Raw genomic sequence first — 22,774 nt, forward strand, 5'->3', positions numbered from 1 at the left:
TTGACAGCATGGGGACCTTAACATTCCACACATCTTTAAATACACATTTCACATCTACATAACTCACTACATACTGTATTTACTTGCCTTGACTCACCTTCCTAACTTTAGGCCCTATACTCACCGATCCTTTAGTGCTATCATGGTTAATTCACATGAAAAGCTTAACCTTTGTGTTGTTCAGCTAAACATATTTCACCCTAATTCATTACAATGTACACTCATTGCCCACTTTAGTAGCAACACTTTGTAGACCTGCTTGTTCATACAGTCACCCAAACTGGGCTTTTTCCAAACTTTCAGCTCATTGTTCATTGTCAGTGACTGTGTGTCCACTCTAGTCTCAGATTCCTGTCCTTGGTACCGGACATGGTCTTTGGAGCCCAGGGTTTCTCCAGATACTCCAGGTGCTTTTCGGCTCACCATGGTCATAAATAGTTGTTCTTTAAGTTACTATAGACTTCCTGTCTGCTCAAGACATTAATTTATACATAAAACTCACTCAGAGACATGAAACATATTCGACTTCCTGACAATTCAGCTGACTTTTATCTTTTTCTGTCTCATCATCGTCATCATCATCATCATCATCATCATCATCAGTGATCTACGATGCTGCCTATAATAGGCTGTGTTGTATGTTTTTGGCAGTACATTCACAAAACCTCACACACACACACACACTTTGTTACCTAAAATCCAGTCACAGTGAATTTGTATTCAGCATCATATTATCATCAGCATTGCATTCAATACAGCCAAGTGATTGATTCAAATACATCTAATTTTATTTATATTAGCACTTTTCACATGGCATTTGGCACAATGCAGGAAGTAGCATCTTCAATCCCATTCCCCAAAAACAAACAGCTACATGCAACAGCATCCAACTGAGTAGCCTTATTCCCAATACATCGCTAAACCTTATGACTGAAGATACAAAATAATGCATATATCATCGAAAGCAGCTATATCACCAAGAAGACATACAGGTTGACATTCATTATTAATTAGATTAGAATACAAAAAAATCCAGATTTATTTTGCAGGCACATTTTGCTGTGAGTCAAGAACCAGGATCTCGGGTCATCAGGTCATGTTGGTGTGTCAGTGGATTATGATTCTCCTCTGTCCCATCATGGTCTTCTCTCATTTTCCTTCATTACTTAAAAATAGCCCAATTTTCCTTCTGACATCATGCTGATTTATATTAATGCATATACTCTAGTGTGTGTGCAATACTAAATATTGGTCCTCCATGACAATAGGTGGAGCTGATAATCATGTGTGATTTCTGACCAATGAAAATGCATTTAAGCAGATGGATTTTGGGTGTTATCTCTAAGAGTTTCAAGATCTTTGTTGCTTAGAGGAAAATGAAGAAGAAACAGTGCCGCATACCCAAAGTGTTACATGGTGGGGAACAGAAAAAGATTAAAATAGATTTTTAAAAAAAGCCAGAGGTTGATTGTTGAAAAATGAAATTCAAGATTAACTTCACTATCTGCACAGCTTACCTGAGTGGGATAAGGACAATACCAGTAACAAGATTTAGCTGCTCCACAATCCAGAGCCGACTCGGAGTGGCGAGCTACGTATAAGACAATGTTAAAACAGGTTCAGGCTGATTCATGATTCTATGTGGCTTTTTCTCACACATACGCTTCGGTACTCACGGTAAGGGGAGTAATACTGGAACCAGAACGATTTTTGTATATCATGTTCATAGTCCTCTGCAGAATTACAGCTTGATTCGTGAGGTGCTTCAGGTACTCGGAGCTCTCTTGCGTCTTTTCATGTGCTTCTCCAACCTGCGGAAAACAGTAGTCAGTACTTTGACATCATACAGCAGGGGTGTCCAATCTTATCTGGAAAGGTCCAGTGTGGGGGCAGGTTTTCATTCCAACCAAGCAGAAGCCACACCTGAGTCTGTTGAAAGCCAAGATTAGTTGATTAAACAGGTGAAATCAGATTTCACTCCTGCTTGATTGGTATGAAAACCTGCACCCACACCGGCTCTTCGCGGATAACAATTACAAATAACAAAGACAATTAACCCTTTCCACTACACTCATTAGGTCCTGCTTTATTTGAACTCTTTATATGCATTATTTGAGAAGGCAAATTATGGCAGGTTCAGTGGAGTTTCAGCACTTTACCATGCTCTTATTCAATCCTCAAGAAAAATGAAGTGTGATTTATAGTTTCATGTTTTACATCCAGAAATTAGCTGATATTAGAGAAACACCCATACATTTATACATATTGGTCGATAACTTGTAATATATCTCAGTCATTGTTCAAAGTAGATGTACAAAGCCAATGAAATTCAATTAGCATCTAACCAGAAGTGCATAGTCGTATATTTACAATAAATGACAAATGATATACAGCTATGGGGTGATATATACAGGCGGAGTGGAAGATTTCTGTAGAACAGTGCAGTAGTTATTCTAAATAGGATATATATGGTCTATATATTTATGATAAATGTACAGTTTAATAATGGGCTTGCCTCACTAGGCAGGATAAAAGTTTAGCTTGGATAAAAGAGAGTCCATGCGAATTTTTTAAAATGATAAAGCCTCCTGATTTTCTTTGTGTCCTTTATAAACACCGCAGGTACATAAAAGCCTAATATCGGCCCATCCCAAATTGCATCGTTCTTTTATAAATAGATATTAAACACTTCCTGTTGTGTAAAGATAGGAACTCACCTGACTCCTGTAAATCATGTAGCGCTCCTTCTCGTGTCTCAGCGCCAATCGAAACTCCCCTTTACTCTCATACACCTTTGCCAACAAGTGGTGCCTACAGAGCAGAATTGTAGAAAAGTAGAATAAAAAGGTGAATAATGCATACTTTCTTTGCTCAGCTTTATTTGTAGTGGTTTATTCCTCACCCTTGTGCCACTTTAAGCGAGGTAGGCCCCTGATATTTGGAAGTCAATGCCAGGGCCTTCTCCAGAAATTTAAGTGCTAAATCACACTGCATCACCCCATGTAGCACAAGACCAATCTTACTCTGAACATACAAAAGAGGAGGAGGATACATTAAAAACTGAAGGTGGAAACTAGCTAAACCTGGATCCTTTGTTTATAGTCCAGCAATGAGCAGGCAGATTTACATGAAAAATATTTTGCTCCTATGCTACTACTTGCTTATGGTCAGTTCTTTACAAAAACATCATTCATTCATTCATTCATTCATTCATTCAGGTACTAGTAGAGGTAGATTTGTAGAGAAACATTCCCAAACTAGGAGTTATGACCCCATTTCATTTATATATTTTGTTCAATAACCACTTGGGGTGTTTATTTTAATTTTTCAGTTCTTAACATACAATGAATCTGATAACATAGTGCCTGGAAATTTTTGCATGGAGAAAGAATTATACCAGTTTGGATTTACTTACATCCAGTAGGGCCATTTCTGGATGATCTTCTCCACACACTAGCAGCATGAGGTAGCGAGCACGATATAGCAGTCGCAGTGCTGTGGATGTCTGTCCACCAGCAAAGCAATAAAGACCAAGGTGTTTCTAAATATGGAGAGAAATGTAAGAAGCATGAACTGTATAGCCAAAGGTTTGTGAACACATGAATGTCAAACCCATGTGATTCTTTCCAAAACTGTTAACCACAAAATTGGAAGCACAGAATGTATAGAATGTAGAGAATACTGTAGCATTACTATTTCCCTTCAGTGGAAATTAAAGGCTTAAACTGGTTCCAGCACAGATCGAAGAATACGTGTGGTAGGTTTGAGAGCCATAGACACAACCCTACTGAACACCATTGGGATAGACACTGACTGACCCCCAGACCTCCTCACCTGACATCAATGCCTGATCTCACTAATGCTCTTGTGGCTGAATGAACACAAATCCCCCATAGCCATGCTCCAACATCTAGTGGAAAGCCTTCCCAGAAGACTGGAGGTTATTATTAAAGGAACAGGGGACTAAATCTGGAATGCTAATATAAAGGTGTTCACAAATTTTCAGCCATACAGTGTTGGCTCATCACTGTGCAGTTGTTCATTAAAAACTGTTAGGTATATTTTTTTTACCAGTAAGTGTCATGAATTAGTTTTAAAACGAAATACTTAACACTCACATATTCCTGTATGGTGTTTGGATGGTCTATTCCCAGAACTCTCTCGCTGATCAGTACAGCTTTCTGCTGGTGACTCAGGGCCTAACATAACATAAAACAAATATACAGCTAGAATGGGTTAATTCAACTGCAGTGAATGCTGAAATATTAACATTGTTGAATAAAGTCACACATGCACACCTAAGCCTACAGCTCTAACTGGAGCGATAAAGAGCACAAAATCCGCACCTCAGCGTAGTCTCCGAGTATGTAGTAAATGCGTCCCAGTAGTCGCAGACAGACACAGACGTCCTGGTGCAGAGCTCCATAAACATTCGTGAACAAGCCCAAGGCCTGGCTGATTAGCTCACATCCTTCTTTCAGGCGTCCTGATAAACGATAAAAAGTATTGTATGAGCAGACTCTATTTTCTTTTGAAGCTCAGATCTTTCAATGTTTGCAACAAGATGCTGGAGATCTACCAGTCTGTGGTGGCAAGTGCCATTTACTGTGTTATGCTCTGTTTGGGAGGCAGTATTCAGATCCAGGGACGGCAGCAGGATTAACAAGCTAATTCATACAGCTTGATCTATCATTGGACACAAACTGGAGACGTTTAAGTCAGTGAGGAACAGGAGATCACTGAACAAACTGCTCTCCATCATGGACCCTCTACAATATGCTACTGAGTCAGTAGAGCTCATTCTCCAAAAGACTCATTCAGATTCATTGTCACAGAGAACATTACAGGAGGTTATTATTACCATTTGCAATAACATTGTACAATAGTTTGCCTGTGTGTGACAAATGATAACACTTTAACGTTGCACAACTTCAATTATTAACATCATTATATTCTAGAAGTCATCTTTGTTGAGTATCCATTCGTTTGATCACAAAGCGAATGTAGACATGATATAAAGTTTTGAGATGAATCGATATCACAGATTAGGGCTTTTCACATTTGAAATAGTTCCCCTGGGTCCTAGTTATCCCTGAGTTCAAGAATCCTGGGTTATCTTCTATCTTCTATCTAGACGTTTTACACTGATCATACATTACCCGGATTTAACAATCAATCCTGGCTTTTTATAATCTGACGTTTCACTCTGTATATTCCTAAACCCTGGGTTAAAATTCTTCTAATTTACATATTTGCAGCATCAACATCTGTGATTGGATAAATACAGCAAGCGGCTTCTCTAAATAATGGCTTGTCTCATGCTTTCACAGCAGCGAGAAATTAGGACAGGTCTGCAGTTTTGTGTCCGAGCAGGTATTGTTATAATTGGCAGCTTTCTAATCTTTTTTTATTACCTTTTTAAGTTTGTCGTGTCGTCCGTCGATATCCAACTTCAATTAATTTTTCACTGTTGCATATTTTGTAGCTAGTAAATGCAACCAAATTCCTGTGCTTACCTTGCTGAATGCTGGTCTGGCCACAGTGTAGAAGATAAATCCCATCGTTAGCCTTCGGGATGACGTGCTTTATTATGGGGAAAATGTTCAGGATGTCCTCCTCTGTGAACACCGGTTTGTTCTTGGCATCAAACTGATAGTCTCGGATAAGAAGCTAAACAGTGGGTGTTGGTGTTTGGGTTCAGAGAGCATTGGGAAGCAGACGGTGTTAAAGAGGAAAGAGCTTTGCAAAAAATGGGAATGAGATGCTGATTGGCGTTGGACCTGTGTGGCGTTACCTGGATGCCGGTTTTGATGGAGATCTCTCTGAGCAAGGTGATTCTTTGTAAACCGCATTTATCCACCGCCTGCTCTACACTGCCACTGCCAGACACAGATGAGACATCAGGTTTTATTCAGATGTGAATTCTACATTGCAGGAAACAGTAATGGAAACAGCCATGTATCCAAAAAGGTAAGGGTGAAAGTGTACTTAATAAAATATAACAAATATCAGATTTGTTCCTTTGTGCAATATGAGTGGGATCAAACCAAAAAGCATTGCATTTATAGTTGCTTTGTCATTCCTTATACTCAGGAAATTTAACCTAAATACCTACAACGGCAAAAATATACTGTTGCAGTGTAAATTCTGATGGTATTAATATACAGTATGTTTATGTCTATATGAATCATTTTCCCCATATTCCCCACTTTCTCTCTAATTTGGTCATCATATTATAGATAACTCTTGTAATCTCTGGCAAAAGAATTTTCTTCGGGATTATTAAAGTTCTCTCTTATCTTATCTTATCTTATCTTATCTTATCTTATCTTATCTTATCTTATCTTATCTTATCTTATCTTTCTTTATGTATCATTCATCATTCATCTGAAACACTTAAAGTCATCCAATTTTCTCTTCCACATAGATGAGCTTGTTACAGATGCCCACGATTGGCTCGTATCACTGTGATTGACAGGAGAAAGAGAAAGAGAAAAAATATTCCGTCCCTCACACCCAAAATACTCAGCCAATAATGCCGCTGACTCTTCTGCTACTCTTCTGCTAAATTTGCTCTCAATGACTCAGCTTAACAGACATTTCTTGCATGTGTTGTTGTACCTATATACACCCTGCATATGGTTTCAACCTGTAACTTGAAGTAAAAAGCGAGTAATATTAAGCTCTCACCATGGCAAGCAGTAGTGATAATACTTTCGTGCCTCAGCCTGTATATTCCTCCAGAGTTCATTAGAGGTCATACTGGCCCATGCCCCTCCCACAGCTGTCACTTCACTGCTCACAGATCCCCGGCTCCGCCTCCGCCGACTCCTGCGCTTGGATGACAGTCTGTCCATCTGCTGGGTCACCAGAACATCAGGTGGGGAGCTGAGGAAGCAGTTGAGGAAATGGCTGACTGAGACAGACAGGGAAGATGACTCCACAGCCTGGTTGCAAAATATGCAAATGTGATAAGATCAAGATGGCAGCTAAAACAAATAGATAGATCAGAACATTTGGGATATCAGGATTGAAAGTGATTTAAAGAAATACTTACTATTAAATATGTCCTGAAAATATGTTTTGTGCATCTCGTGATCAGCTCACTTAAAGCAATTCTCTATAAGAAAATCAAGACACACATTACGGTCAGCTTGTATGTATTTGAGAATGAAAGATTTCTATAAAAATCCATCAGAATGTATGACATAACATGGCTAGCACTCACATAAACATGGTCCAGTTTGATTTTCTGAGGACTCTTCTCAATGAACTCCAGTACTGTGCCAAGGTACCGGATATTGATGCCATGTTGATGGAGAGCCTCAGTTAAGGTAAAACCGTCCATCGGCATCGCGGTATGATCGGCACAGTTTTTAATCTACATGCTCACAAAATGGTCATTATTGGTTTCAGGGAGTAATCCTGAAAGCGAGAACAATGCATGGAGCAAAGAAAACATACTCACTAAGTCAGGAATTTGGTTTGAGACAAGAAAGGCTGCAGCATCCTTTAATAATTGTTTCTGCTCCTGGATATCCTGCGAGCATTCCTTCGGAAAACGTACACCTAAAATATAAATATGGATTCATTATTCCTTAGCTATAAATGAGGCAAACTGAGATGTCCTTCATATTATTTCCAATACTTTCAATGCCACATATGTGTGGACTGATCAGAAATAAAGACTGAAGTGTTACTGTTAATCTGACTGAAGTGTAACTGGACTATAAATTGAACCAAATGATATCTTGCTACCAATAATCTGAACATTTACTGAGAAATAATTATTCTTTAGTGAGCACAGATAATGTGTTTATATCTTACTTATTGAACGTGAAAGTTTCCAGTCAAAAATGAACTCAAGTGAAAGCAAAACAGCTGCTACTTTTCTGTATCTGTATGACCTCTGTATGTTCGCTGACCATATGAATGACAGATGCTGTGTAGTTTCTTAAAGAATCGATCAGAAGGAAAATATCATGTGAATAACCAATATTTAGCATTAGCTAGAATTCGACTTACAGCTTAGCTAATTTATGTTAGTTGCTGGAATCAATGCTAGTCGAATCTGCTATTAGCAAAGAAAACAAATGTACAGTCTGTTAAAGTTGACAAATTAGCAAAACTTGCATTTTTGAGTTAGTTCATTCCTTCTAGTGAGGCTAATGCAATACATTCTCATTAAACATCCTCGACATTGCAGTCTGGTGGCTTTTCCAAGAGCTGACATTTTATTTTTGCTAGTACTTCTCCAGGAGATATATTATTTATATACTATAATTATATTGCTTAATTCTTAATGACTCACATTACTTTATTTTTATTTACTGTACTATTACCTAGTATTCATTATGATGTAGGTGTTAATATAGTACTGCTCAATCATTATTGCTTAGTCCCTGCATAATTATGTATAAGTTACTGAACACTTTGCTAAAGTTTTACCACCATAGTTGCTTGTGATTGAACTGGTAAATCACAGACCAATCAGAATTGATCATTAACTAATCAATAAGCCACACACCTGGTGTGAAAATGTCAGGGTTGAAACGAATATCAGAAGAGGACGAATGCATAGTCTGAGAGGAAGAATTGTTCTTGTCAGGAGTGCCAACATCTACACCCTTGTTGGAGATATCTGGCGTCAGTTGCAGAGCAGCTGACTCTGTACTGTGAGGAGATCCAACCTCTCTGATGCTGCTTTCTGGATCCAAGCCTTGAGATGCCGTACTCTCATGTAAGTGACATCTAAAGAAACAAATATATACAAATGTACTAATTGTACTGGTAAGTTCCTAAATGGCTAGTACATACAGAATTATTTTAGAAATATTTATGAAAATATATTGACCTATAATTCACAAATGCCTTGATGAGCTCTTGTCTCAGACAGACCAGACGATGTGGGTGTTGAAGTGGGAACCCGAGTTGCTGACACTCAGTGTTTAGCTCCTCCCCTTCCACAGGCAGGAAGTTGAGGTCTGGTGGAAATGTGAACAGAAGGTCCATAATGTAGTGCCGGCCATCGTTCCCCGTGATGCCCTTGCATTCTACAGAGGAACACAGCTCTACAACGGAGTCGTCTTTGTTAAGCACGAAGTGCCGCTGCACTCTCAGATGCTTGCTGGGTTTCTCCAGAAGCTTCAGGAACCTTGGGAAGTTTAGAGATTTTACAAGTAGCCAACAATCATATAATTCTAACATCTAACAAGCTCTTATTTTTAATTACACAGAGTTCATGATTTTTCTGCAAAGTGTAGAACCAACTTACTGTTCATTAGAAACAACCGTCTTTCCAAAGTCAGTAGAACCATAGATCACACTCTGCTCCTGGCCACATTCAAGGGTTCCTGGGACAATCGATTGTGCAGTGATGCGGTAACCTCGATAATCCACCAGTACAGTACCAAGCAAGTACAGGCCATCTACATCCACTGCACTGTAAGCTTTCACACCATTCAGGTCAATGGCTGAGGCGACATGGGCTGCAGCCTCACCACCCAGCTCCTCATAGTGTTCATGGCCATCTAAACCAAAGCTGAAGAAGATGTTATTCCACACGTACATGTGATTGCGTGGTTCATCACTAGGGTTGATGGGCATCACGTTGCCATCAATCACTGCCATAGCACCACGTGTAGCCGTGCTCACAAAATCACTGTTAGCCTGAGGAGAATGATGAAAGTGTTTTCGAAATTTTTCAAGTTCAATTATCAGCATAATTAACATCTTTCCCTCTCCTTTGGTAAAATATTAAGGTATTGAAGAGAATGAGAAAGAGGTGGGAGGGACACCTGACAAATTGGCTGCCTCACCTTAAAGATTGCTCGGTCTCTCAGCAGGCGATCTTTGAGGCTCTGACGTGGTAGCTCTCGAGTACTCTGAAGCTCCTCATTCCAGTCACAAACCTGAGTTTAGCATAGTACACATTAACACATTAACTGACTGTGAAATGTAGTGATTAGTTATTCCATCATGTCTTGAAACATAATAGTAAAAGCCTGAATCGCTTGCTAAAGTATTACCTTCTATCTCTAACAACACAAGAATTATTTCTGAAATTACCTTTGATTTACATAAAATGTATAAAAATTTTTAAAAGTTACTTGTTTGGTATAAATGGTAATTTATACCATTTACTTGGAAGAAAGTTCCATAAGATCTTGTCTCTCTAAAGAATGACTAAACATTAGATTAGATTAGATTAGATTAGATTAGATTAGATTAGATTAGATTAGATTAGATTAGATTCAACTTTATTCTCACTGCACATGTGGGTACAAGGCAACGAAATACAGTTAGCATCTAACCAGAAACATACTAGAACCTTCTGGTTAAAGCTGAAGGAGTCAGACCTAAATAAACCAAACAGATATACCTGTCCAGGCATGTGTCCTTCATAATCCAGTTGGGAAAAGCTGGCATCTTCAGCTCGAACACAGTCCATGGAATGGTCAAGAGCTGGAGCAGTCCAGCTAAACACCTGCATTGGAGTACCTATCCTCTCAAAGGGATGTGTTGATGTTCTGGGAAGCACAGTGCCATCCACAAGGCAAGAAAGGAAATGACAGGGAATTGCTGACAAAACAGTCTTAACACATGAATCTACACTAAAGCATGTGCTAAATTTACCTTCTCTTCATTAGAAGACTGAAGTTCTTTTTAAAAACTGGACTGATTTGACTCATGAGATCCACTAAAGAATGACTAAGCATACTAGGACTTTCTGGCTTTGGGTTAAATATAAATGTCGTAGACCTAGAAAAAAAGAGAAAACTATGATTCAGCCCATAAAGCAACATGACACAGCATTAATTGTTTTCCTAAATGAGGTTCAGCACCATATCCATCTTAATGTTATTTATTTACTCACTGATTTAGGTAAAAGCCTCGCGTCGATGCTGTAACGCTGAACTGTCTGTCCTCCATGGTAAGTACATTCAGGTACATGAGGTCACCGTGTATTTTTCTGTTTCCTGGAGGAGGGTTCCAGCTGCTGGTCATCAGCACCTTCAGGCATTTGATGGGCTATTAACAAAAGGTCACAGAGCTCACTGTTAGCATGGAGAGAAGGCTGAAACTCTTTACAATTTTCTGACGTCTATAATGTACACACAATGTACGTCTTACTAACTGTAAAAGAAATAAATACTATGCACTATAAAGTTAGTCATCATTATCTTAAGTATCCACTTAATCCCAGCCAGGGTTCTGGTGGTTCTGCAGCCAGTAATACACCCTAAGTTGGATACTAGTTAACTGCAACGAAACCTATGGGCAATTTAGCATAGCCAATGCACCTGCTGTACTGGACTACAGGACTGGCTCTCTGAGGAAACATGCACAGAAACACTACATAGATCACACTATTAGCACTACTTTCTGTACCCTGTAAGGTTGTAGTACTATAGTTTGCTATCTCCTTAGAAAGCATCTGCCTCTAGCTTACCTTCAGATTCTCACTTTGAGGCTGCAGGGGTCCCAGTAAACATTCTTTAGCCCCTGGAAGAATATACTCAGGAGGGCTACAGTTGAGTTGCTTCAGTTCTTCACCTCGTTTCTTGAATTTGCTGTTCTCTGAAATATTAAGACACAAATCTTAGCAAAGTAGTAACAAAGAGAACAAAGAAGCCAGTTTGAAATCAGAAAAACAGCTCCAGCTCTTTTGCATTTGTTCTCGCTGTATCTTTCATCAAAAATGATTAGTTCGTGAGAATCTAGATTATTGGTCATAAATCTTAGTATCTTCTGCATCTCACCTTCAACACGTTCTTCAGTGAAGAACCTAAGGAAGGACAGAGAGCTTCCCTCTATGCCATTATAGGCATCCGTGGGATCCAAGCTATTTAGTAGGTCTCTGAGGTGACGAAGGTGTAAACGAACTTCTCGCACTGTGTACGGCTCTGAAAATTGTGCAAAAGTCAGATACAGTAACACTATTTTAATCCAAACAAAAATGTAAGCCTATTACCTTAATTGCTTATTTTTTTAATTTTCACTGTTTCAGTTAGTCTTACCCTCCACTATCTTCAGAAGTGAACCCTCTTGTAGACCAGTGATGGACTTCAGATTACTGAAATTATCTAGTGTATTTCCATCTAACTGCAGGGAGAAACAGGTACGGTGGCAGGTCTCCTCACGGTCCATTAACACTTGCTTGATTTCCTGCACCATTGCTAATGGCGATGCCTAAAAGGACAAAAGGTCGACAGGAAGTGCCCACTTTAAAAGACTACCTATTTGATAGTAACCAGAGATCAAGGATCTAGTTCCACTGGAATCATACCTCCTATCATGGAGCAGGAGCACAGCACAGCAACAGCACTGAATTGTAGACTGGTGTTAAGGGGGCATTAGTAAAATTCAGGCTAAATGATTCACCATATAGGGTGGGAAGGTTTAACACAGTGCAACTGGAGCATGAAACAGACCAGTGGTGATGAAATACTGTATCCACATATTAGATGATTGCCCACAAAGCCAAGAATGACCAGCACCCTCTAACCTAGAAGCTCTTATTACTCCTTACACTGCACCACATTCCCTCTGATCTCTTAGCACTGCTCAACTGGTCCCATCATCTCTCAGGGCAAGAGGTAGGTATACGTCAAGACTCTTGACTGTTCTGACACTGAGGTGGTGGAATGAACTTCCCCTAGATGTCTAAACAGCTGAGTCACTGGACGTCTTCACATGACGGATGAAGACCTACATCTTCCTGAAGAACTTATACTTGCTCTTATTTTCCCTGTTTGTTTTACGTATTGTTGTATGGATAAAAAATCCTTTCAACAGAGTTTAAGGCTAATGGTATTCATTTATAGAGACTTCAAAGCACTATTGTATGTTGCTCTGGATAAAGGCATCTGCTAAATGCCAGGAATGTAAACTATAAATGTAGTGTTAATGCAATGTAATGCTAGGTCAATGTAATTAGCTATTCTGACTGAGGAAATTCTGATTTTAAAAAAGAAGAAGAAGCCTTTATTATTGCTACACATTGCATTCCTTCATATATCCCAGCTTTGGAGGTTGGGGTCAGGGTGCAGGGTAAGACATGGTGAGGTGCCCCTGAAGCAGAAAGGGTTGGGGGCTTTACTCAGGGGCCCCAACAGTGGCAGCTTTACGGTGCTGTCACTTGAACTTCAATCTTCCATGCAACAACCCGGAGCCTTAACTGCTTGGACACCACTGACCCAATATTATATACACACTACACTACCAGTCAAAAGTTTGGACACATCTTCTAATCCTAATCCCATGGTCTTTCCTGATGTTTATTTCCTTCTACATTGTAAAACAATGCTGAAGGCGGCCGAAATACACAATAACCTCATTTGAACAGTTGATATTGAGATATGTCTGCTACTGATGCTCTGTGAAGCCTTCATAACGGCTCTAATCTGAGGTGCTGTTAACTGGTGATTTCTGAGGGGCTGGTAACTCTAAATGAACTTCTCCTCTGCAGCAGAGGTAAGTTCTGGTCCTGCTTTCTGGTCCTGTCTTCATGTGAGCCAGTTTCATCATGGTGCTTGATGGGTTTTGCAAATGCACTTGACAATACTGTTCTTACAAGAACTATTCCAGAACACCTGACCTTACTGACTGGTGTTTTTTGTTGTCGTTACATGTGTACATAATCATGTTATTTCAGTATTGTTCTAGAATGTAGAAAATAAGTCTCTAAACAAAAAACATTGAATTAAAAGGTGTGTCCAAACTTTTGACTGGTAGTGTATATATATATATATATATATATATATATATATATATATATATATATATACACACATAACCCCATAATATATAAACCCCAGTAACCCTAGGTACCCATCCCATTGATGAGTGTGGTCTGTTATTTTGTGGGAAGGTGTTCCATCAGGACATGTTACAACACTAACAAAAAATATCTTATTAATTCCAAAATCATCAGATCTGGCTGTCCAGAATGAAAGAAAGTGGAATGGAAGTTTAGATATGTACATGTGGTTCTACAACTGACTGGAAGCCACCAACCCACTTTTATATATTACCTGTTTGGGGTCACAGTCTGGTACATATGTAACCTTCTATTCAATATTTATTCTAAATTCTAATTTTCTTCTCAAAAAAAGCAATTTACCTGGAAGTCAGTGGGCTCAGTCCCAGGGGCTTGAATCCTGATTGTGATCCCCATGTCCTCTGAGGGGTCTGCATCTACAGAATCAGGGTCCTCTTGGAATTCTTTGTCAATATACCTGTTGAGCTCGTTTAGCTCTGTTTGGTCACTTAGGGCATTATTTGGATTTGGTCCTTATATAAACAGAAGAAATGGCAAAAAGTGAATAGTTGCTCATCTAAGCAAAGTGAAATATTGTGATGCAAATATATGATTCTAAGACATAATAGTTGATTTGTTCACTACACTTTACTGAGGCTATAATATGTAGATGATGTACGTAAATGATGCAATGTCTTTTCTGTAACTAAGCCAGACATTTTTTTAGATTGTAGAATACATTATTACATACATTTCCTATACCTCCATAGATGTCTCTTTTATTTTTAATTAATGCCATCACTGAACACATACCTGTGATATTTGGAGTAGCAAGGAACAGTTTATCAACTACGAACAGCGTAAACCGTTCATTCTTCTCCGATCCTTGGTCCAGATCTTCAGACTTCTTCCTGTCTTGTTCCTCATTAAGAGATCTTAACTCTACTACACTTTGCTGGTTCAGTGCAAACTCAGGCTCATTCCCAGATATTTGCTGTTCTTTCCGTGCTGAAATCTTATCTATCTGGCTCGTCTCTGTAACGTCCCCCTCTGTCTGAATGGAGTCCAGTTCCAGTATAAGTTGTTGGGTGTGTGTGATTTCTTCTTGGCTTCTTTCGATATCTGGGTTCATCTGTAGTCTAACCACAAAGCTTGGTTCTTTGTGTTCTCCATTTTGACTAATAAGAATAACAGTTTCATGCTGTATTTCGTCCGTCTGTGCTATGCTTGGTCTGTATTGTGCTTCTGTTTGTCCTGACTGTACTGGATAATGTTCTCCAACTTCATCTTGCTGCGCTCCACCTTCCTCTGAACCTACACCACTTTGCTCACACTCTGCTACATTGCAGCGAACATATTTTGCTCTCGCCGCAACTTCCTGTCCCAGTTGTGCTACATTCTGGTCTCTGCGTACCAGGTTTAGCTCCATTTGTTCTGTATCATTTCCAAGTCGAGTTTCTTCTTTGTCCTCATTTTGTAGTCCACCTTGAATGATCTCATGCTCAGTCTGTGGAGATACTTTTGCAACAGCAGATTTGGGCTCTGAAATAATTATTTGCTGGCTTCCGTTTGCCTGTGCTAATAACTGCACTCCTTGGCATGGAGAAGCCTGCCAATACCTGGTCTCCTGTCCGTGTGTGTAGATCAGGGTCTGAGAAGCCAAATTTGCAGCATTTGATTGTTCAGATGGCCATGGGTTTAAGGAAGACAGTAACGGCCACTCTTTCTCAGTGGTGCATAGCTGATTTCTGTCCATATAGTGACTGATTCTTGTGCTTGTCATTCCTTCTTCTTCAGAACCTTCCTGGTATTCATCCTTTACACTTTTAACAAGCTCTAACTGCTGTGGTAAGTCGGATCTGTCCAGGTTAGCTCGATGACTACTGCTAAGGACTATATCAGGGTAAATGAGGTGGTCCTGATCCAGGACAGGAGATGCCAGCATGTCAGACCTGGATGGTGAGAGGCTTTCGACATCACTGTTCTCTCTTGACAAGAGTGGAGATTGCTCTTCAATTTGATCAGGAATGTCCTTACACCGGAACAAACGACTGAGACAGCATCGAAGTAGGTTTCCCATGCTGACGGAAAAGCGTTCAACAAGCCATCACGTTTCAGCAAGTCTGGCATGCGTGAAAATAGATTTCTGTACAGGATTTTATCAAAGTAAAGACCTGCAAGTGCGGTCATAGCAGACCTAACAGCTGTGTGCTCCTTGATTTGTTGGTAGGAGATATCCAAATTAGAGGTTTGGCACCACAATACTGTGAAAAAAACACAATATAACCGCAACCTAAATATTAAACAGGTTTTCTATAGCCATAATAATATGTCAGTCTGCATTTAAGAAGTTAGTAATGTACACTTTTAAAAATTTCACAAGGTTTTTTTTTTTAATAGAGTAAACATTTGTAGTAGACTAACACCATCACAGGTTTTTAAAGTTCATCATAGATCATCTTTCAGCTCGGTGAACCTGCAGAACCACACATCTATGTGAACAACGCTATGAAAAAATGCACCACTTCTTACCTTTTGTGTATTTTCTCCTCTCTTAACTCTCCACAAATTTCCATAAAAGCATGAAAAAGCAAAACATCATCCATTTCTCCTTTTGCCCAGGACAGGTTACACAACCTCTTCTTGTATCCTCCTCTGCCCTTCATTGTGTATGTGTGTGTATGTGTGTGTGTGTCCTTCTCTTTTGCAGCGCCCCTCCTTCACACACACACATTTTCCCAGGGAGGAGGAGTCAGACTGGAGCCCCATTGCTGTAGCCCACTTCTCTTCACCGAGAAGCAGAACTCATCTTTTCAGCTCCTCCACATAAACAACAGCCATCCAATAAAGAATCAGTCCACACGGTAGCTTCCTGGACCCGGTTCAGTATACGCATCACGTGTACTTGCTTGTTCGATTGTGTCATCCATATAAATAGCTTCAGTAGTGTTCTTCTTGTATATCATGCTTATCAGGCAGAAGGAGACTGTGTAGGTCTGTGTAAGACACACCTCCTTTCTATCCCTAATGAATTGACTGCTGCTCCAGAGCAGTTGCTATGGCAGGTTGCTGCAGTATCAGCAAAATGCTGTGGTGGTCCCTGGCAAGGTTAAAAAAAAAACAAGAAAAGAGCTTTGTGTGTCTGTAAATCTCTCTCTCTCTCTCTCTCTCTCTCTCTCTCTCGCTGCTCTTTCAATAGCTGTAACTAATGGATCGTGAAAATGCTTTTAATACTTTAAATGGAAGTTTATCTAATAAAAATCTATATAATAATGGAGAATTATTTTTAACAGAAAAACACTTTTTTCATTTGTTATTGTTTGCCATAAAAATGAAGAATTTTAAAGTCAATTAATAAAGCTGTATTTTAGCCATCATGGTCCTAGTGTTATAGCTTAGTTTTTTGGGGTTTTTTTTTTACATGTGACCAGGGGTTTTTGTACACCTGACCATGTGCTTTTTGAGCAAGTAATTCTAGATTTATTCTTCTTTTTCCTGTTATAAACTCCACTCTTCTCTTCTGGGAAGACTTTCCACTAGATGTTGGAGCGTGGCTGTGTTCATTCAGCCACAAGAGCATGAGTGAGATCAGGCAGTGATGTTGGGTGAAGTGGCCTGGGCTTCAGTTGCTTGTTCCAGTTCAAACAAATCTTTATTATAGGCAACAAATCCATAGATTAAAACAAAACACAGCATCTGCAAGATTTTTTTTTAAAAAAAAGAAATGCAAACCTAGCAATGTTGTCTCTGTTACTGATGAGGCCGGCGCTCACTGCAAACTTCAAGGCGGTTCCAGGATGATGTCATCCATCTTTACTGAAGCAGGAACTATCAATTATTTATGTGATTTATCTTGACAAAGAGAAAAATAAGAGCCACTTAAACCACATCGGTAACATAAATATGAATCTTTTTATTCATGTGTCTTATACATGGATCCTGTTTTTCATACATTGTTGTTCGTTAACTGCTCAGTACCTTGCTAATCTAAAAAAAAATGAACAAAAATGTAACATTTGGTCCTTTGTATGTCTGTGTCATCTGTGGACGAATACCGTTACTGAGATTAACAGGTTTACAGATCTACAGAGTCGATTCTGGTTTTCTGCCGGTGTTAAATGCACACCATTTCGACTCATGACTCACAACAGATACCAGCCTGAGAGAGCGAGAGACAGCGAGAGAGAGAGAGAGAGAGAGAGTGAGAAACCTTCTACTACTTTATTAACACATGGAACTAGCCAACTGCAGGTCAACAACACTGAACAGCTGAACACCTGTAAGAGAGCACTGACTACTTAATTCTGTATGCATTTACATGTTGTACTGGTTAAACATCACTCTACTAGAGAAAGGACAAGTGAACCACCCTGATCGCCCCAAAAGAGCTCAAACACATCAGCGGCTGGTGATCGTAGATTTCGGTGTTACGTTAATTACAACATAACCTCAGGGAAAACAATGTCGAGAGGCTATCACACTTGACTTGTGCTATCGGCTATTATCTAGTGAATTTCTGCCGGTTGAGAGGCAGGAAGGGTTCAACAACACGGTCAATACAGTCATCCAGCATATGATATATATGTACCTTTGTTTGCGTTACATGCTTTCAGATCAGTTTCCCATAAAGCTTATATCATTAATCAGGGTTAAAGCAAAATCCATCCCAGAGACATCTCAAAAAGTGCACAAACTATTCCAAAAAAAGAGAAGGACAAGGTCACCGTAGTGCTTGCACATTTCTGAGGTACGAACATTAACCACTCCATAATCCCCCTCGTCCTCTTCCAGTCATACAATTTAATTGATTCTGTACATCTTCAGCACACTTTCTGCACTTATAGCTTGCCTTTAGTTTGAATAGCATATTAGACTAAATTCTGATTATTCACTATGAGACGTGATCCTGGAGGGTCACGTAGAAGACTACTCGACTTTGGCTTAAAAACGTTAACAGTGGCAACCCTGTCATTAACTGTCCTTTTTCACATGCTAATAGTTTGATCATGGGGCCACATGATTCCTGCCCCAGTGGGCTGCTTTTAACATTTGATGCATTTCCCATTTTGACCACTAGGTGCATTAAAACTAGGTGGAGTAAATATCTGTCACGTAGCAACTTTTTAAAATCGTTGGATACTCAAAAGAAGTGATTAGTATTTCAAAATGCATGGAGTGATGACTTTATGAACATAAATGTTTGTTGATATAAATGTTGTAGCTCAGCCATACCTGCCCCTGTGGGCGGGCCATTCTGCTCAAATGTGTCGTAAAGGTGCAGTAAGAAATAATTTGCTAGGTTGTTCCATATGAGCTTTATCATTCGGCTGAACTGGGAGAAGACTATGCAACTGGACTAAAGTGTAACCGATCAGTCTTTATCTCACTGTTGCACTATAAATCTGTAGTCTCTGGTCCAGTATCTTCTCTCATTGCTCGGGTCCGTATTCTACCCATCCTTCTTTGTGAATCACCCTCCCCACAGTGCCCTCCCAGTGATATGTGTAGCGGGAGGAGCCTCTGTGGGAAGGGATACAGAAAGAGGGCGGGGTCAGGCATTGGGCGGGGCTTCTCCGGGCCCAGTATTCGCTCCTGTGGCACGCATTCCCTCACTCGTTCTGACCTTCGCAATCTTGCTGAACAGTGGCTACGATGTCTGGCTTCTGCTCTGGCTGCCGAGACCTGCGGAGAGCTTGATAAACAGCCTGGACCCTGTGAAATTCGCAGAATGACTAAATACCAATCAAGCTTGTGACACGATGTAATATTTTTCTGCACACAATTTTTCTTTCGCTTACCTTCTCGTCTCTTTTGCCTTCCTCGTCCTCGCCTTCTTCCTCTGCTTGATGATAGAGGCGGAAACGTGCTGAGTGGAGTTGGAAAGTGAGCTGGGCAGCGATGTCGGTCTGCTTGCGGAGATCGCGGCTAAGCGCAGTGATCTTATGACTGCGCCGCTTCAGCTCCTCCAAAAAGCGACGCTCCTCATCACGCAGTCGGACCTGCAGAGCACTCGCTTGCTCCCCCTTGTGCCGGAGTTTGGCTTTTAGCTCTCCCTGATAGCACACCTGTTCGGCGAGATGATGCTCTGTCTGCAATAAGCGAGCCTGCAGAAACTCCTCCTCAGCTGCTATGTCTGATTAACACATGAAGGTTTGTATAACTGCAACGTTTGAAAACGTTTGCAGAAACACAAGACTACCAATCTGATAAGAAACATATTGTTATTAAAATATTAACATTAACATTACCATAAACATAGACAGACAGACAGACCGACAGATAGATAGATATATAGATAGATAGATAGATAGATAGATAGATAGATAGACAGACAGACAGACAGACAGACAGACAGATAGATAGATAGATAGATAGATAGATAGATAGATAGATAGATAGATAGATAGATAGATAGATAGAGATGGTATATTAGTGGATATGAAGGGTTATTAAAATAGAACCATTACCCTCTCTGTTTCTTGCAGGAGAACTTTTGCTCAGTTCACAACTCAGATCTACAAAAGAGAAATTAGAAAATTCTCTCGATCATTTAACACCCATGTCTTCTTGCAGCATTTCTATTTTAGTTAAAGCAGCCCCAGTTAGCTTAGTGACAGTGAGTGATACGATTGAACGTGACAGACCATTACATCTTTTCTTCAGGTGACGGATCTCCAGTCGCAGGCCAGTCAGTAGGACCTGATGCTCCTTTTGCAAGAATTTGATGTTCCTCTCGACGCTCTCTACCTGTTGGGCGAGGGTACCGGTATCCATGGACACACAACACGTATCCTAAATCAAGCAAAAACAGGACAAAATGCATATTATATGTATGTGATATTTGACAACAAGGATCTATCAGTGAGCAAACCACAGTCAGTCCACATCTTCTGTATAAATATTATGCCTGCTGGTGTGAGGTGATGAGGAATTGCACCAGGTTTTCTCTGAGGTTTATGTAAGACACTGTAACCACAAATGCGGCAAGAGTTTGGATAAGAAACGATTTGCAGTGTAAGCAAAGAGACTAGAGCTCTTACCCTTGGCTTTTTGTGAATGGCAAGCAAAACGTACATGCTGTAATTTGTTTAAAGTATAAATGGTGAAAATAGTTAGGAGTTATTTAATAAAGCATTATTGCTACATAGAAAGATTAATGTAAAATGTATTTGTCTAATCAAGCCAATTAATTATAGTTCATTTGGCAAATCAAATGTCTTTAGTACATTATCTTTACCTTTAGTACAGTATCTTAAAATTTAATTAAAGTATCTTTAATTTTAATACAGTATATTTCAATTTTATATTTTCAATTTTAATACTGTATATATTACAGTATATTATAAATCAGTGTCCTTTGTTGAGTAAATGATTTTAGTTGTTATTAATATTATTCACTATAAACATTCTTCTGCGATGCAATTAACCTAAATCTTTGGGTTCTAAGCAAAATAACCGGTAAAGTCTTTGGTGTTCTATGGATAAAACAATGGCTTAAGTGTAAGAGGTTTATTTATTGTGATGATGTGAGTGTTGATTTTAGAACTGAAACTCTTTACAAATTTAAATAAATCCTAAATAAAATTAATGAAAAGTTAAAAGTTTGTCCTAAAAAGGCAAGAGTATAGCACAAAAATTGTAGTCATTTCAGTACGACTCAGGTTTGTCCTCAGGGCACGGTTGGATCCTGTCCCGTTGAGAACTATAGCTTGTCTGACCAGCTACCAGTTGTAAAAACCCAAGCTGAGCTGGTGGACTATCTTTGCCAGCTGGTAACATCTATGTAATGTTCCGTCATAGACAATTAGGAAATAGCCTAATTAATAATAACAAAGCTAGAAAATATCTCAACAGCTTGCAAAGTTGGGCTTCCAGTATGACCAGTCTGACCTATGTTTTAGCAGCTGCTCAGATCCCAGCTGGATCATATAAGATCTCATGGTGCAATGCATCATTATTACTCTAAGGGGAATTCCTATAATACCATAAACTGCATGCAGGTTTAAGTTGTTTGCCCAACTAACTAGTGATGATTGATTTGGAACAGTTTCAACCTTGTCGTTTAAGGTTGCTTTACTCAAGCCATGTGAAATTTCCCGTAAACATTTACATCCGGGATCAGCTGGGTATGAGAAGAATATGAAGTGCGCAAGCACCTCAGTCATTAGTAAACATCACCATCTGACCTTTTTGTCCTCAGACCACTTTAATTAATCTGACTCGTAAAAGGAATTGAGGTCGAATCCTCAATGCTGACGTACTTCGAGACCTCCGAGCTGACATTTCTCAAGCTTGACGATGCTGCAGGATACAGCGAGTGCGTAACTGTGGTGGATGATGATGATGATGTAATCTCAAACACGGCACCCCTTTGCAGCAAGCCGAGTTGATGTAAAGTTCACACTTGAACCCGAACTAGTGCAATAATCTATCGAGCAGACAGTTTACAACATCTGACGAACAGCTGTGTGTAAATTTACATAGCGCGTAATCGATTTTACTCACGATCAGGAGAATGAAAGGCGCAGGACGGCTCTCTCCTCCATCACCGCCCGGGCAGGGAAAATTAATCAGGGAAGATACTCTCTGCCATGCTGTCTAACATCAAACATTCATTTAGCCAATGAGCTGGAGGCACAAACCAGGGCGATCTGATCCGATCTGATCTAAACTGACCTCACCGTGTACAGGAAGCTGCCGAAGTGGGTCGCGTCGGTTTTCACTTTCCAAGCCGAACAGCTGTTGCTTCGCGGAAGGATGAAGGATTAGGGCTATAGAGCAGATCCTATGCTCAAATATAGACCCAGATTATTATTAGATTACTTTTTTTGGTGGGTTAGAAATGATGTCCCTGTCCTTTTCATTCAGCACCATGGACAGGGACAGACTGCTCCCTAGTGGTCACTACTGCGACTAAAAGACATCAATTCATCATTCATCAATTACATCAGCATGTATAAAATAAAAAACTATTAAATGTATTCATAACGCTTAACTAACTACCTAATAGAC

The 22,774-nt window shown here is 39.7% G+C and overlaps 2 protein-coding genes across 2 annotated transcripts; both read right to left on the minus strand.

Moving 5' to 3' along the window:
- Window positions 1-766: 766 nt before the first annotated feature.
- Window positions 767-17,035, minus strand: LOC131368657 (clustered mitochondria protein homolog). The gene is made up of 27 exons (XM_058414679.1): window positions 16,295-17,035; window positions 14,576-16,026; window positions 14,126-14,295; window positions 12,021-12,192; window positions 11,763-11,906; window positions 11,453-11,580; window positions 10,877-11,031; window positions 10,636-10,761; window positions 10,382-10,529; window positions 9,819-9,911; window positions 9,275-9,669; window positions 8,855-9,154; window positions 8,528-8,751; window positions 7,469-7,569; window positions 7,229-7,381; window positions 7,058-7,120; window positions 6,691-6,947; window positions 5,795-5,879; window positions 5,517-5,670; window positions 4,347-4,486; window positions 4,119-4,199; window positions 3,416-3,541; window positions 2,903-3,024; window positions 2,718-2,811; window positions 1,677-1,811; window positions 1,518-1,591; window positions 767-1,365 (listed from the first exon to the last, which is right to left on the minus strand). The coding sequence occupies exons 2-27, from the start codon at window positions 15,840-15,842 to the stop codon at window positions 1,314-1,316; spliced, it is 4,959 nt and encodes a 1,652-aa protein (XP_058270662.1). The 5' UTR covers window positions 15,843-16,026; window positions 16,295-17,035; the 3' UTR covers window positions 767-1,313.
- A 621-nt stretch (window positions 17,036-17,656) lies between these two features.
- Window positions 17,657-22,677, minus strand: ccdc92bb (coiled-coil domain containing 92Bb). Its single transcript, XM_058414680.1, is given in 6 exon segments — window positions 17,657-19,474; window positions 19,561-19,895; window positions 20,230-20,277; window positions 20,407-20,554; window positions 22,268-22,333; window positions 22,336-22,677. Coding segments are annotated over 6 exon segments (954 nt in total). The 5' UTR covers window positions 22,375-22,677; the 3' UTR covers window positions 17,657-19,156.
- Between the last annotated feature and the right edge of the window lie 97 nt (window positions 22,678-22,774).

The sequence above is a fragment of the Hemibagrus wyckioides genome, linkage group LG18 (assembly GCF_019097595.1).
Source record: "Hemibagrus wyckioides isolate EC202008001 linkage group LG18, SWU_Hwy_1.0, whole genome shotgun sequence".
Taxonomy (NCBI): domain Eukaryota; kingdom Metazoa; phylum Chordata; class Actinopteri; order Siluriformes; family Bagridae; genus Hemibagrus; species Hemibagrus wyckioides.

What these genes read in the sequence shown, in the direction of transcription:
- LOC131368657 (XM_058414679.1), bottom strand. Translation starts at nt 15,842, where the DNA reads ATGGGAAACCTACTTCGATGCTGTCTCAGTCGTTTGTTCCGGTGTAAG. An exon ending in TCAAACTGGACCATGTTTAT is followed by an intron (nt 7,121 to 7,228) that starts GTGAGTGCTAGC and finishes ATTTTCTTATAG; the next exon opens with AGAATTGCTTTAAGTGAGCT. An exon ending in ACATGATTTACAGGAGTCAG is followed by an intron (nt 1,812 to 2,717) that starts GTGAGTTCCTAT and finishes TGTTTTCCGCAG; the next exon opens with GTTGGAGAAGCACATGAAAA.